The following is a 16,095-nucleotide window of genomic DNA, read 5'->3' as shown; positions in this document are numbered from 1 at the left end:
CGGGAGCTGGAGGGGGAGGGCCGCCGCAGGCGGCTGGGTTTCAGGCTCCGCGGGAGAGGGAAGGGGGGGATCTCTCGTCCTCCTGCCTGGAAGCCACCCGAGATGCCTGGCAGAGCTCAGGCATCTCTTTGGGCAGACAGGACCCTGTCCCCAGGGAGCCGCGTGGGACGGTCCCTGCACCTCGGCCCACTGGAGAGCATGGCAAAGGGGTCCCTGGGGTGTCAGGATAACCCCCCTGAGCACGCAGACAGCAGGCGCCCCAAGGAGCACCCCCAATCCCCACTGCAAAGCCTCACGCGTGTAGACAAGCCACAGCCGGACGTCGAGAGCACCAACTCCGCGCTGCCAGGAGCAGCAAGGTGAGGCGGGCACCATGAGGAAGGAGCTAGGCGACAGGTGCTCGGAGGGTCCTAGGAGAGCTCTGTCCCGTGCTGCAGGGCAAGGCAACCCTTTCCCCACACGCACCATCCCAGGCCCCACAGCCGGGCACCACGGCAGCCCTCTAAGCGCCGCCAGCTCCCCACTGTCTGGAGGTGTCTCTTGCTGCTTGCCACACGCTTGTGCCGGGGGGCAAACCCTGGCACTGAGTGAGGGGCAGAACATGGCACTCGCTGGCAACAGGGACTGCTGGGTGAAGGGGAAGAGCCCCGCGGTCCAGGCCCCATCCCCAGAGCACCGAGTCAGGGCACCCGGTCCCCATCTTGGGTCCCAGGTAGCCAAGAGGATGGCAAGTATAGCAGGGACGAAGCCATCAGCAAGGGAAGCCTGTGCCACAGAGCACAACTGGCCTTGGCCCCTTGACTCATGGCCTGCTGTGAACCCCTGGACAGCAGGAAGCCTTCCTCTCCTACCCCCAGCTCCAAGTACCTGAAATTGGGAGCTGAGGCCCACTCCAGTGCCAGGCAGGCCAGGTCCACGGTGGCGTAGACCAGCAGGAAGAAGATGGTCACGATAGCCGCGATGGTGTTCAGCTTCCCAGAGAACAGCACCAGCTGTGGGGAGACAAGACGCCGTCAGCAGCAAGCCCAAGGGGGCTGCGAGGGGAGGACGGGGTGCCGCGATGGCCTGGGCAGGGGCTGGCAGGCTGTGGGGCTGGAGGGGTCTCTGGGACTGGCTGCATTTCCTTGCACCCTGCCCCACTCCCCCCCGCCCCGCAGGCTCGGGGGTTTGGTGCTGTGACCGCCGTGACCCCCTTCCCAGCCCAGCTGCTGATGCTGGGCGACGGAGCAGAATCCCCACCGAGCATGCAAACACCCCAGCCCACGGGCACCACGCCACGGGCACCACGCCACGGCCCCGCGCGAGCGTGGGGATGCGGCTCCCGGCGCGCCCGCGCAGCACCAACCCTGCGCCCGGCTGACGTGGGCTGCTCGCCCCGTGCTCTGCCCCACGGCGCAGCGGGAGCCGTGCTCGGCGGAGGAGCCGCGCGGGCCGGCGGGCTGTCAGTTCAGCTCGACCCAGAGTAATTGCTCAGAGTGGAGGGGTTTTTTTCCCCCTTAGATTATTCAACCCATTTAAGCAATTGGGAATTTCAGCTCGTTGTGAGCTTAATAGCGCAAAGCCAAGTGGTAATCGTGCCTGGCTGCTATAATGGAGCCCCGGCTCCCCCCCATCCCCCTCCCCCCGCCTGTCGCTCTCTCAGCCATTTGCCTTTGATTTATAATTCATTTAGCTGCTCATCAAGGTAAAGGATCTGCCGCTGAAAGGTATCAAACCCCAGTGCTGGGGGCCCGGAGCGGAGGGGAGGGGGCAAGCAGCTGGGGGAGCGAGCAGTCGCTATTAGGGACCCCTCAATTAGCTGCTATTAGAGAGGCCTCACAGGGCAGAGATGGGAGAGGAATAAGAGTCAGCAAGAGGCGCAGCCGGGGGCACGGGAGGCCCAGAGCGGGAAGGCAGTGGAGAGCCCGTAGCGGTTTGGATGTGCGTGTGGGGACAGCGACCAGCCCAGCTGGGACCCCTCCCTCTGCAAGGCCGGACCCGCGCTCCCCTCCTGGCCCCTCTGCCCGTGCTCGCTGCCCCACAGCCTGGTCCCCGCAGGCATGATCTCTCCCACCCCCCCAGGCCTGCAGGGCGTGAACGGGGGCATAGGAGAGCCACTAGCCAGGATCAAACCCCGCTTCTGAGCTACGACCAGGGAGAGGAGATGGGAGCCCTGGGGAGCAGGCTGTGGGGGCCTGGGCACGCTCATCCTCTGCCCTGTGATGCTCTGAGGCATGGGGCTGGCACCTGCTTTGGCCATGCTCCTGGCCTTGCAAAGGGACACCATGTACCCATCAGGGCCACAGCTATGGCAATGGCCTGTCACCTTGGATGGGGCCTGGACACTGCAGGGAGGTGGAAAATGCCCCCCACTCCATGACGGGATCCAGGCAAACAAAGCTGGGAAAGCTGTCCAGCAGTGGGACCCTCTCTTCAGGCCAAGCCAGGCCCTCTCCTGCCCCCCCCCCGGGGCCCAAACCCAAGAATAAGCCCCCCCCCACGTGCGTGGGCTGCTTCGCCCGGTCACTGTCCCTGCAGCGCCCACCCCTGCTGGGCTGGGCTCGGCGCAGCCAAATGCAAACTAGCCATTAGCTAATCGCAGGGGAGGGCGGGAGACGCTGGGCCCTTCCATTCAATTTGCTCAGGAGGAAGAAAAATGCCTCCAAGGAACAACCGCTAAGCAGAAGTTTGCCAGGGAAAAGCTCTTGCTCGCGCTGCCTGGCGCTGACCTGTCATGCAGCCCAGAAGCTGCACAGAGGAGCCGGCCAGGATTAGCCACCTTCATCTCTGCTGCTCGCCTCAGCACTGGGGCTGGTGCCAGCCGACGGCAGCAGGTTGCACCCTGGCAGCGTCAGCTGGGGCAGGCGCCTAGCCTCCTGCATCCCCCCAGGGATACGCAGCGCCATGTGGGCCGGGGTGGGAGAAAGCAGCACCCACGGCCCCAGCCCTGGGCTGCTGGGCATCGTCACGCTGCCAGGGGACCAGCCTGGCCAGACACCCCCTACCAAACCATAAGCCAGCAGCTGGCAGGCAGGGTGGCGCTGCTCCCACTGCACCAGCTGGGAGCGGCCAGGTCTCACCCGGCCCTGGGCAGTGCTGTCTCTGGTCTGGTTTTGCAGAAGGGCCCGATCCATGCCCAAGGCTCCCAGGCGCTGCCAGGCTGCCTGTGCCAGACAGGCCCCCTGGACTCCTGATAGCTTGCTCATCCCACGCCCCCTCCTCTTTCCCCAGCCACCAGGGCAGCTGCCTGCTCCCCATGCGCCTTCTCCTTCACAGCGCCCAGGCACACCAGGGCAGGGAGGGCATCTTCCTCGTGCACACGGATGCTGCACATCCTAGCACGCAATGCTCCCCCTCTTAATGCACGCATCTCCAGGGGCTGCACCTGCCTTGCCAATAACGTTCCCTGGCAGCAAACCCACCCTGCTCCCCTGGCATAGCCGGGCCCTGGGGCTGCCCTCGGCTGCGGGGACCTGGAGGTGCCAAACACCCCGGCAGGCTGCTGCACTAAGCCCCCAGCTGCCCAGCTGCCGGGCTCCCCAGCACTAACAGGGATTCAGCCCCCTGAAGCCGCGCTGGCACAGGCAGAGCAATGTGGCGCCCAGCACCAGCGCTGGATGGCAACCTGGGGAGGGCCAAGCCGCGAGGGCCTTTTGTGCATGTTCCCTGCCGACTAATGGGGCAATTTTTTAGCATTACACATATTTGTCCAATTTGGCGGCCCGGAGAGAGTGGGGGCCACGCGGGGCCGGCGAGCACCGCTCCCGATTGGCTGGAGGCCCCCGCCTCGCAGCTGCTCGCGCACGGGCTCGGGCCAGTTGCTTAATTCACCCGGGATGGAGGCAGTGGCGGCAGTGGGAGACCAGGCAGAGCTTGCACGTGAGATTCAGAGGAGCCCCTGGCGCTCAGCCGGCCTGGGTCCTCGGGAAGAGGGGGCTGTGACAGGCCGGGGCAAGGGCACTGTGTGCCTGGCAAAGGACAACCAAGGCTCACACCAGCTCCTTGGGAAACCAAAGGGAACTCCGCTGTGAAGGTGGGGGCCTCTGCGGGGAGGGAAAGCAGCCGAGTCCCGCCTCCTGCACGGAGGGGTTAAAAGTAGGTCTGGGACCTGCTGGCACCGAGGTGAACTCCAGCCCCTCGTGCCTTCCCCGCGGAGCCAGCTGCCCCCTCTAAACCCCAGTGCAACACCTCAAGGCAGACCCGGGCGCGACAGCCCTCCCCGAGGCTCGTTCCTGCTGACCACGATGGTGCTGCGCTAGCAGCTGCTGCTCCCCACCCCAGAGGTGGTCGCACTGCACAAGGCTGCCCGCCTGGCTGGAGGCACAGGGGAGAGAGCTCAGGGCCACGCGGCACACTCACCTGCACCAGCGCCCAGGACATGACCACGGCCACCCAGGGGTTTCCGCTGCGGGAGGTTTTCTTGGCTGGCGCCAGGGCTCTGCCTGCCAGTGAAAGGGAAGCAAACGCCTCGTTAGAGGGGATTTCAAAGGAGCGGGGCAGGGGGCCGAACATGGGGCTGGCACACGCTGGGTGTCAGCTCTCTCTGACCCCAGGCCTTGGGGCACCGGCGTGGGCACCATTCAGTGGCCAAAGAGCGTTTGTTCCCAACACGTCCTCCTCACCCACCTCCATCCTACACCAAAAGGCCACCAGAAGCCCTCATCCTCAGCTTGGTAACCCCAAAATCTCCCCAGGCCCTGTTTAAGAGCAATCCTCTCTGGCCAGCTCCGGAGGCTAGGGGTCTGCACTGGCACTGAAATCCGTGACCCCCCCGCTGGGCAGCACCGGGCCCCGCCAGCACCGCCCGCCCAAATTCAGCTTGGCGGACAGACCAGCCCCTTCCCCCAGGATCAGAGCAGGAAGCTGGGGAGCGCCGCGGGCCTGGCTCCTGGATGGGGAAGCTGCGGGGTGGCAGCGATGCGGCAACTCAGGCCTGGAGGCAGCCGGCGGGGAGGATAATTAAAACTGAAATTAATTTAGCGATTGGGACAATTAATTACAATGGTGCGGCTTCTTCCCCCCCAACCCCCCTTCTTTGGGAGAACTCGATTTATGGTGACGAGCGGGTAATTTATGTGTTTGTACTGCCGATCAGCGCCGCCCCACAGAGGCTGAAGGATTTAGAGCGACGGGGGAAGCAGGGCGACAGCTTCGAGAGGCTTGATTAATTTAAAAAAAAAAAAAAAAAAAAAGTCCATGGAAAGACCCAGATCTCATCACTGCCAGGTCCTGGCGGCCGCCACGAGTGGGAAGCAGGCGGGTGCTCATAGGGATAGTGGCTGAGAGCTGAGTACGCAGGGAGGGAGCTGGGGGTACGTGGTCGGGGAGGATCAGCAGGGCAAGGCGGGAAGCCACGGCCCGGCAGCAGGAGGAAACGCTCGCCGAGCATCAAGGGAGCATGTGCCGTGGCTCTGGCAGCTGGCGCCGTGGCATCCCTTGGCAGCAAGCTGGGGCAGCAAGTGCCCCCCCCGTGCCTTGCTGCAGCTCAGCACCCGCTCCTGCACCCCAAGGGGCTGCGACCCTGGGGTCGGCCGCACGCACTCCTACATCGGCCCATGGACGGCTCTGCCCTGCCCTGCCGGGCCGAGGAGGCGAGAGCCTGCGGTGGTTCAGCTGCAGGCCACGGCTGCCCCAGCGCACGCCCGGGGAGGTGGGATGGTGTCACGCGGTCACAGCACGTTAGTCTGGTTATCAGTTGCCAGCCGCGGCGCACGCGCAGCCTGGGAGCGCTGAGCTGAGGGGGGCGCAGCGGGGAGGAGCGCCGTGGTGCCTGGGGGGTCAACAATCCCCCTCCCCGCCAGCGGCTCCAGGGCAGGGCCAGGCTGCCCCCTCGACCCCTGGCTGCCGGGCACAGGCACCTCGGTCCTTGCGATCTCCCTGCCCATGCTGCCCAGGGCTCCCCCCGGCCCACCAGCGCATCCCCAGGAGTGAAGTGGCTGGGAAGGGAAGGGCCCCACGGGACTCTGGGAACTGCAGCAAGACCTGAGCCCCAGAGCCCTGCCCCTCCTGGCACCGCTCACAACCCTCCCCCTTTCCATGGACATTGCTCCAGGCTGCTGGGGGGGAGGGAGCAGGCCCCCAGCCCACCCTGTGCCGGCAGGGTCTCAGCAGCCAGACAGCAAGAACCTGCCTTGCTGCTGAACAGCTCGAGGCGGGGGTGGGGACCAGATACCCCCTCGATGGGGAAACTGAGGCACGAAGCAGGACCAAGCATCAGAGCTGGGGGGGCGAAACCCAGGGGTCCTGCCGCCCACCCCTGCTCCAGCCGGGGCACACCACCCGCCGGCCTCGGCTGGGGGGAGGCAGCGCGGGGACCTGCGGCAGGCCGCTGCCAGAGGATATTTATTCAATTGGCTGGAGAAGCCCAAGTGGGCCAGGAGATAATGAAATCAAAGTGCCTGTGCTCTTGTCTGGCGTCCTTGAGTGCTGGCAAGGGCCCAGGGCTGGGGGGGCTGCAGCACAGACCCCGCTCACCCCAGGGGCTCCCGGGGACTGCCTGTCCGCCCCCCACCCCAGCCGGTGCGGGGCGACCCACGGCAGGTGGGGCCGGTGCCCCCGCACCTGCGCAGGCGAGCCACGTCCCCAGGCTCCGCGCCGCCCCCCTCGCCTGCCGGGGAAGTGTGCCAAGGAGACAGAGGACTGGGAAGGACGCCCAAGCCCAAGCGCCGGAGCCGGGGAGCCGGAGGGAAGAGCGAGGGGAGGCGGCAGAAGGAAAGGAGAAGGAAGAGGGGGAGGGCGCGGGGCTGGCGGCTGCAGTCCCCTGCCCAGCTGCGGGGACCTTTGGAGACTGGGCACCACGTAGGCCCCCGATCGTCAGCTGGGGCGGGCGCTGGGCAAGGCTGCAGCCTGGGGGGGCTCTCCGGGGCAGCCCAGGCCCCTGCCACGGGGCAGCCAGGCTCCTCCGGCCCTGGGAGCATCTCCGGGCTTGTGCCCAGTGTTATATGGAGCAGGGGGTGGCGGGGACCCAGGAGCACCAGCTCCCGCCCCAGCTGTGCCCGGCTGCGCGATGCGAGGGCAGGTGGATGCTGTTGCCGAGGGACCGCGGGACCATCAGCTGTTGCCATGGGGATGGCCAGGCTGCTTGAACCACCGCCTGGGATGACAAGCGGAGACGCCTGGACAGGAGTCGAGACGGCGCGCGCCGCCCTCTGCTGGGCCCAGCCAGAAAGTCTCAGCCATGTGTCTGAGGCCCCGTACAGCACCGGGCACAGGGGGATTCTCCCGCGGCCGCCCAACCTCCTGGAGCCAGTGGCCCTGCCCTGCAGGCGACCACCCCAGGAGAGAGGGCAGCTCCAGCCATGCAGGGGGCACGTGGGGCACCTCCCAGGAGCAGTGCTGGCCCCGCAGGGCACTCACCGAACAGGTCATCCTTGGCCAGCGCATAGAGGACGCGGGAGGCACCGATGAGGTTGCTCATGGCGGCGGAGAGCGTGGAGCAGTACACGCCAATGCTGACAAAGGGTGGCCACACGTTGATGTCCCGCAGGAAGCCGTAGTCATTCTGCAGCAGGTTCCTGCCAGCAAAGAGAGAGGCTGAGCCAGGGGGACACGGGCCCTGGATACACGCCAGGTACATGCCACATGCACGGACCAGGCTCGTGAGGGTGCAGAGGCATAGGGAACGGGCAACCGGGCCGAAGGTCCCAGCCTGCGAAGGGGCAGCAGGCAGGATGTGCCAGGGGATGCCTGGCACTGCCCAGAGCCCAGGAGTTTGCACCCAGCCTCCGGGCACCCAGCTGGGGAAGCCAGACGGGCACCTTCTGTGCCATCCATGTCCACGTGCCCTGGCCCGGCCCCTGTACAGGGGACAAGCGGGAACCTCCTCTGCTCCAGGCAAACTGGCAGGCACCCCTGGCAGCAAGCGGGGCTGGGGCAGCCCTGCTTCTCGGTGGGTATGAGAAGGAGCACAGCAGCGGGCAGCAGGGCCCTGGCCTGGTTAGGCTGGCACAGGGATGGGCTGCAGGGTCAGAAGCTCCTCCACACCTTGCCAGTACCAGCCCAGAGGCTTCCCCTTCCCTCCCACTGGTGGCAGATCCCAGAGGGCACCCAGGGGTAGGGGCTGCAGGTTGGCATCGAGGGGCACCGTAGGGCTGAGCAAAACAGATGTGCGTGCCACAGGCACACTGGCACTCAGAGCTGGGGATCTCCTCTGTGCTCAGGCAAAGCTCTGGTGAGCTCCACGCTGAGGAAACTTCCCCCATCCTGCAAGGAGCTACGAAAGCAGCCTGCGAGCACAGCCCTGCCCAGGGCGTCCCGGCCTGGCTGCGCTCCCGCGAGCAGGGTGAGCCCGATCTCCGCTGGGCCGGGCTGGCGCGCGGGCCGGGCAGGGGGACCAGCAGTCCCCAGCACCACAGCGGGGTTATTCACCGCACACGTGCGGCCCCAAGGCAGCCCGCAGCCTCGCGGCCCAGCCCCTCGGCGGCTTGCAGAGAAGCCCTGCCGCTGCAGCTCCTGGCCGCGGTTGCTTCCTCACGGCCGAGACCCAAACAAGCCGCCGGTCGGCCGCAGCCACCTGCCTGGCGCAGCAAGACAGCAGCCAAGAAGCTCCCGGCTCCTCGGGAGCCAACTGGCCAACATGCAAGGAGGAAACCGGTGGCGGAAAGCGGGGGAAGCTGCTAGAGCATTACAGACACACAGACGGCCCAGGCTTTAATTGCATCTTAACAAGAGGATTCGCGCAGGTGCGAGATAAATGAGCACAGATCTTAAACATCAGCCTGGCCCGCAATTAATACCTAATTACCGAAGGATTGATCACCTTGTTCCTAGGGGCGGGGGAGTACCTGGCTGGCACCCAGCACCAAGAGGCCCCCTCCACATGCCACTCCGGCCCCCGAGGCTCCCTCTGCCCGCTGGGCTGGCATCAGAGACCTCATGGACAGGGGGACAAGGCTGGCACCCCAGCCTTGGCTCTCCCCTGCCATCAGGTTTGCAGCAGAGATGGGCACAGCCTGGCTTCCCAGCTTCAAGTCCCAGCAGGGAATAGTCTGCTCCTTGCCCACCCCGGGGCACATGCCCAAATCCATACAAGGTACCACATGTGGGCATTACCATGGTCCTTTGAAGTCAGGGTCCCATCCCCTACACTGAGACAGCAGAGGCTGCTTGGGCACCCATGGCCTAATTCCTCCTCCCCAGAAGTGGCTGCATTTCAGGGCCTCAAGCTAACCTGTGAGCACTGCCAGGACTGCCAGCAAGATGCGGGGAGGGAAGACCCTGAAAAGGGCTGGGGGGGCTCTGCGCTGATCAGGGAAGCTGATTAAGCGAGGCAGGAAGGAGCGGCAGGACTGTGTGGGGGAGGAGAGTACAGCACAGCAGGGGGAGGGGGGACGAGCCGGCCTGTCCTCTGTCATCGTGAGCAATGGCTGTGCATTAAGATATTAGAACATGACAGCTCTAATTCCAGCCCATTCCTGCCGCCGCCCCGGCCCACCAGATTGATGGTAGCACTTTCCCAAGCGGAAAATGAACAGCTGAGCGCAGCGGCCCCCCGGGGAAGCTCAAGCCTGCTGCCTGTCCCGCCCCGTCCTGCACGCTCGGCAGGCTGCCGGCCCCGGGCCAGGGGAGCGCTCGGGCTGGGGCAGGCAGGTGCGTCCCGCTTGGCAGAGGGTGGTAGCACGCGGGTGTGAGCTCAGCTCGGTGCACCGGCAGGGGCCACGTGGTTGCTGGACTCACGGTGCTGCAACCCAAGCCATGGACCCTGCTGGGGGGGTCTGGGCCTGCCAGGCAGCCCCGGGGTGCTGCAGGTCCCAGGGGGCCCAGGTGCCGGCATGCTGGAGCGCAGACCCCACGTGGGGCACAGGGAAGCTGCACGAGGCCGTGCCAGCCCCTCAGCCTGGGGTCCCAGGGGCTTCCCCTGACCCCGCAGCAGCCCCATGCAGGACACAGGGCAAGGCCCCCTAGGGCAGGGCTCAGCTGGCTGGGTTCCCCCCAGCCTGGAGGAAGGGGGCACAGGCTGCCAGCCAGGGAAGGGGTGGAAAGGGGGACGCGGGGCAGTACCTGTCGCAGGTGCAGCACAGCAGGAAGGCCAGCAGGTTGTAGACGACGTAGGTGAAGAGCACAGCCGTGATGGTGCCCCGCGGGATGGAGTAGCTGGGGCGCTTCAGGTCCCCTGCAAGGGCGGGAGGCGAGCGGCCTCGGTCAGGGGATACAGGGCCCCTGCTGCCCCCCACCAATGCCCTGCTGCTCCCTCAGCCCCCAGCTCTGCCCCCCACCATCCAGCCCTGCCACCCCCTGCCCTGCCGCTCCTCACCGGACATGTTGGCCCCGGCCATGATGCCGGTGCAGCCGTTGAACATGACGGCGAAGACGGTGCTGAAGCTCATGGTGTGCCCCGTGGTGTAGTCCACGCTGTAGCCAGCTGCGGGGCACAGCGCAGGCGTGAGGCCCTCAGGCCACGGCAGGGGCCACCGGCGACACCACAGCTGCCACGCGGCCTGCTCCCCCCGCACAACACAGCTCGCAGCCCCGCCAGCCCAAGCCGGGGTCCCCTCAGCCCCGAGCACAGCCACAGGCATGGGAGCGGCATCAACCCAGGGCCAACACTGGGCATCGCCCGACCCCTCCACAGCTCGGACTAGGTGCCCGCACGCCCGCTGGCAGAGAGGTGCGGTGGGCACGGGGGGCAGACTGCAGTGGGGCTCAGCCCAGGGCGTCTCTCCATCCCCCAAGGCGAGTCCCAGCCAAGCACCAGCCCCTGCCGGGCCGGGGGCAGGCAGGGCCAGGGGCCCAAGACGTAAGGGGAGGGACAGAGGGAAGAGCAGGGCAGAGCAAAGCAGGTTCAGGGCAGAGCCGGGCAGGGCTCGGGAGCCGCGGGCGCGTCTCACCCGCCAGGTTGCCCCGCAGCGTGGCCAGCCGGAAGCCGGTGAAGGAGCCGTTGAGGCTGACGGAGGTGTTGCCCTGCGGGCGCAGCAGCCGCACCACGGTAGGGCCCACGGCAAAGAAGCTGACGAGGACGGTGCCCAGCACGCCCATGACGACAATGAAGATGAGGAAGGTGGCCTTGGCGTAGATGGAGGCGCCCACCAGGCACACGAGCAGGCACAGCAGGAGCACGAACGTGCCGTAGAGCAGCTCGTACCAGTAGCTGCGGGGCAGGACCTGGGAGCCGGTGCCCACGCTCTGGCCTGCCGAGAGAAGAGCCGGGGTGAGCAGGGATGCAGGGGCAGCCCCCCACCCCTCACTGCCCACTCCAGGGTGAGCTCAGGCCTGGGGCACAAAGGTGCCCGCTTTGTGCTCATGACTGAGCCCCTCAAACTCGTGACGCTCAGAGCAGCCACGCTGGGCTGGGGGAGGACAGGGGCGTCACGTCCTGACGATGGAGACTTGTATCCGTGCCCCGGGGCCAGCACCCTGGGGGAGGCTGCCGCTCTGGATCATCCAGCGCTGAGAGCCGTGGCCTGGGGTGGGGGGCAGCGCACGGGGAGAGGAACAGGCCCGACGCCAACAGTGCCTTACCCGGGGGGATCCCGTAGATGTCAACGATGGCCTCGACCAGCCCCAGGACGTAGAGGGCACTGCCGCAGACGTTGGCCAGGAAGAACAGGATCCCCATGCTGCCCCCAAACTCAGGGCCGAGGGCCCGGCTGATCATGTCTGCACCGGGGTCAAGGAAGGCAGAGGAACAGACGGGGGTGGGAAGGCCCCAATATGGGCAGTGGCACCACCCTCTGCCCCCTTCCCCAACAACAGCCCCTAAACACCCCCTTCACGGTATTCAATGCCCTCCCTGGGCTCAGCCCCCAGCCCTGCCAGTGCCCCTCAGTCATGCCCCATAGGCTGCACTGCCCCACGGGGCGGGTGTCACGGCCTCTGCCCCACTCTCCTGGTCCCGCAGCCCCCAGGGCAGCCCTGTGGGCCAAAGGCACTGCTGGGTAGCTCCAGGGCCTGGCACCAAGGAGCTGCACCCCTGGAGCAGGGCAGGGGGCCCTAGCCTGGCTCTGCCCCAAATGCCCCTTGACTAAGGCTCTGCCAGCTAATGCTGGGGAGCTTCTCCCCAGAAACATGCCATGCCCCTCTCTGCAGGTCGCCCTGGCATGGCACGACCACCACTGACTGATGGGGGTCCAGCCTGACCCATGCAGAGACATGGGACCAGCCTGGGGAAAGGATCTGCCTTGCTAATGCCCCCGCACCGCTCAGGGCTGGGCTTGGGGGCTGGGCTGGGGAGCACGGCAGGGCGTTTCTGGGCAAGGATACAGTAGGCTCCACCGGCATCCAGCGCCCCGTTGGTGGAGATGGCGCACACGGACAGCACCGTCATGCCGATGATGAAGTAGGCCACCACGAACATGGCCAGGGCCTGGTACAGCCCAGCCTGCCCCACCACAAAACCTGCCAGCGGGCGGGACACACAAGGGCCAAGGTTAGGCTGGCACCGAGCGCTCCAGCACCCTGCGCTAGCTCCGCACGGCCGTGCCAGGACCAGCCCAGGCAGCAGGCCACCGCTGGCCCCCCGCGAGGGCAAGTCGGGGGACACAACACAGGGACCTCAGGCACAGCAACCCCCCCCACCAGCTCCTCATATACCCCAAGCCCCAACACTGCCCGTGAGCATGAGCGCCTCCTTTTCCACCCCCGGCGCTCTCTGGAGAGACCCAGCGCGCACGCCGTGCGCTGCCACCAGCCACGCGCTGCTTGTGGCAGGGCACGGCCCACGCCGCGTGGCAGCCCCTGCAAGGGCCCCGCATCCAGCTGGCAGAGGCCGTGCCCCGGCCGAGGGTCCTCCACACGCCCTGCCTCCGCGGCTGCGTGCTGGGCCCTGCCACCTGTGCCACGTGGAGCCGAGCACGATGCCCGCCCCACCATCCCCCCGGCGGGCACTAGAGGGTGCTGCTGCTCCACCGCATGCAGCGCCAGCGCCCAGCACCGGACACCGAGGCGGCCAGACCCCCGGGCAGCCGGCCACGGGCTGCTTCCAGCCCGGGCAGCCTGGCCCGTGGACAAGGGGGCAGGAGGGGGCTGCGCACACACCGCTCCCAGCTGGCAGAGGGCAGGATGGACGGTGCCAAGCCTGTTCCTGCCACGGTGTCCCGACCCACAATGCCCGGGTATGCCAACGCACCACCTTGCCACACCCCTAGGCTCCCCGCACCACTGCCAGTGCCCTGCTGTATCACCAGAGAAAGCCCCACGGGCCCCAAGTACCCGCCCCCTGCCCCTAGCCCTGCCAGCCCAGTCCAGGGCTCTCGATAAAAGTTAGTTCAATGCAGCTCCTCCCGCCCCCGACAGTGCCCACCTCTGCCCCCCTCCACCTGGGCACGCGCACGGTGTCCCCCAGGGTAGGTGGTGGCTGCAGACCAGACTGGGGCACCTCCAGCTGGATTAAGCCGTCTCCAGACACAAGCCCCAGGCCCTTCACCCTCCTCTGGCTTTGCTGCACTGGGGTGAACACCTGCTGGGCACCCAGCACTGCCCAGGCTGGCTGTGGCTCTGGGGGAGACGCCTGGGCCTGGCACACATGGCACCCAGCTGAAGGGCAAGTGGCAGAGGCTAAAGGTCAGTGGAGCGGAGGCAGGGGCAATGCCCCCAGCCATGCCCCCCACAACACCGGCTCTAGCACCCACAGCCAGGCCCCCAAAATGAAGAGCCTGCCTGGTAAAGCAGAGACGCAGAGCGGGCTCACCGGGCACCAGCCCCCGCCCCAGCGATTCCTCCACTCCCAAGCACATTGGGACAAGCAAAACCTCGGCCCCCCTGACGGGTTGGGCTGCCTGATCCTGCAGGAGGGGCGATCTCTGCACCAACACGCAGCACCACCGCCTTGGAGGGGGCATCGTAGGTGATGCTAGCAGGGCTCGGGGCCTGCCGCGCGGCTTCCAACCAGGGATGGAGGCAGGAGCCCGGAGGCAAGTAGGCAGCCCGGGGACCCGGACAGGAAGCAAGTAAGAGGCGAGGACGTGGGGGCCTTAGCAACGTCCGCAGGGAGAAACGAGGGCAACCGCTGGTTATCTAAGATGTTTACACGCTAATGCCAGAGGCTTGGGGAATAAGCAGGAGGAACTGGAGGCCCGAGTGTGATCGCAGACACGTGATGCAGTCGGGATCGGGGAGGCGTGGTGGGACCGGTCACAGGACTGCAGCCCTGCCAAGGGCGGGCCGGGGAAGGAGGCAGCGGTGGGGCCGCACCGATTGAACGGAGCACGCAGAAGTTGTTACTGCTCCAGGGCACAAGGAAAACGTCTCTTTTTAACCAATCTGCCCCTTGATCTTGTTTTCTGCAGGGCAAGAAACTCCAGCGCGAGCCCTGGATCACAGCTGTTTTCTCCCTTTCAGGGCAATTAAGGGATAACTCAGAGGTTGGGGGGCTGCGTGTGCACAGTCTCGGGGGCCGTGGAGAAGGATGGCAAATGGATGCAAAGACCCCTTTGACTGCATTAGGCATCTGCTTGTTCTGAGGTGCGGGAGATAGGTCCCCAGGAAGCCTCGGGGTCAGGGCGAGAGGGGAGAACAGCAAGGGTGACACCCTGGCAGGCAGAGGCTGAACAAGTTGCCGACAGCGTGCTCTTCTTGCAGAAAAGGTCAACGGCAGACTGGGTCGTGCTAGCAGCAGAGTTGCTTGCAGATCAAGAGAAGTGATTTTCTTGCTCTATTCAGCACTGGAGTCCTTTGTCTGATTTTGGGCTTCACAGTTCAAGACGCACCGGCCAGCTGGGAAGCCCCAAAAGAATCCAGTGGAGATGGGCAAAAGTGACTCGAGTCCCCATACATCTTGCTTCCCAGGTCTGGCTGGAAGAACCAGGGTTATTTAGACTGGAGAAGAGAAGACTGAGGGGGGATTTGATAAGTCTTCAAATGATAGAGTCAGAAAATGAGGGTTGCAGGGACCTCAGGAGGTCACATCTAGTCTGACCCCCTGCTCCAAGCAGGCCCAGCCCCAGCCCCAGCTACAGCATCCAAGCCAAGGCCTTATCTACGTGGGTCTTAAAAACTTCCATGGATGGAGACTCCACCACTGCTCTGGGTAATCTGCCCCAGGGCTTCACCACCCTCCTAGGGAGAGGGTTTTTCCTAATATCCAGCCTCAACTTCCCTTGCTGCAGCTTGAGCCCATTGCTCCTTGTTCTGTCATCTGCCCCCACTGAGACCAGTCCAGCTCCAGCCTCTTTGCAGCCCCCCTGCAGGGAGGTGACGGCTGCTATTCAATCCCCCTCTGTCTTCTCTTCTGCAGACTAAAGCAGCCCAGTTCCCTCAGCCCCTCCTCACCAGTCCTGTCCCCCAGCCCCACAACCACTTCTGCTACCCTCCTGCAACTCTCTCTGACTTGTCCACATGTAAGGGGCGGGGGCAGGCAAAATTGGACATGACTCCTATTAAATCCCACCTCGGTCTTCTCTTCTGCAGACTAAATAAATCCAGTTCCCTCAGCCTCTCCTCACAAGTCATATCCCCCAGGCCCCAAGCCATTTTTGTTGTCTTCCTCTGGACTCTGTTCAATTTGTCCAAATCCTTTCTGTAGTGGGGGCCCACAATGGGACACAGGACTCCAGATGTGGCCTCACCTGTGCTGAATAGAGGGGAACAATAACTGCCCTCGATGTGCTGGCAGCGCTCCTCCCAACGCAGCCCAGGATGCCATCGGCCTTCTTGGCACCGAGGGCACACTGCCGGCTCCTGTTCAGCTTCTTGTCCCCTGTCCCCCCAGGCCCTTTTCTGCAGACCTGCTGCCCAGCCCGTCCCCCCAGCCTGTCCTGGTGCAGGGGATTGCTCCCTCCTAAGCGCAGGACTTTGCACTTGTCCTTGTTGAACCGCATGAGATTTCCTTTGGCCCAGTCCTCCAATCTGTCTCGGTCACTCTGAATCCCAGCCCTCCCCTCCAGTGTATCTATTACTCCCCCCAGCTCAGTGTCAACTGCAAGCTTGCTGGGGGTGCACCACATCCCATCTTCCAGGTCATTGATGAAAACATTGAACAAAACTGGTCTCAGGACTGACCTCTGGGGCACTCCACTTTACACCTGCTGCCAACTAAACATGGAGCCATTGGTGACTACTTTTGGAGTCTGATGCTTCAGCTAGCTTTCTATCCAGCTTCCAGTCCGTTCATCCAGCCCGCACATCCCTAGCTTCCCCGGGACAATGTTGTAAGAGACTGTATCAAAAAGTCTTGCTGAAGTC

At 65.3% G+C, this 16,095-nt stretch overlaps 1 protein-coding gene across 1 annotated transcript in view; it reads right to left on the bottom strand.

Moving 5' to 3' along the window:
• SLC12A9 (solute carrier family 12 member 9) overlaps positions 1-16,095 on the bottom strand; it is a 37,515-nt gene that overhangs the window by 12,227 nt on the left and 9,193 nt on the right. The window contains exons 3-10 of the mRNA XM_019532529.1: positions 12,178-12,425; positions 11,437-11,574; positions 10,806-11,105; positions 10,232-10,339; positions 9,979-10,090; positions 7,336-7,493; positions 4,339-4,421; positions 868-992 (exon numbers count right to left, since the gene is read on the bottom strand). Of these exons, the coding sequence (XP_019388074.1) occupies positions 868-992; positions 4,339-4,421; positions 7,336-7,493; positions 9,979-10,090; positions 10,232-10,339; positions 10,806-11,105; positions 11,437-11,574; positions 12,178-12,425 (1,272 nt within the window). The remainder of the gene's footprint in view (positions 1-867; positions 993-4,338; positions 4,422-7,335; positions 7,494-9,978; positions 10,091-10,231; positions 10,340-10,805; positions 11,106-11,436; positions 11,575-12,177; positions 12,426-16,095) is intronic.

The sequence above is a fragment of the Crocodylus porosus genome, unplaced genomic scaffold (genome assembly GCF_001723895.1).
Source record: "Crocodylus porosus isolate Cpor-Errol unplaced genomic scaffold, CroPor_comp1, whole genome shotgun sequence".
In the NCBI taxonomy this organism is placed as follows: domain Eukaryota; kingdom Metazoa; phylum Chordata; order Crocodylia; family Crocodylidae; genus Crocodylus; species Crocodylus porosus.
This window is presented reverse-complemented; position numbering and strand designations above follow the sequence as displayed.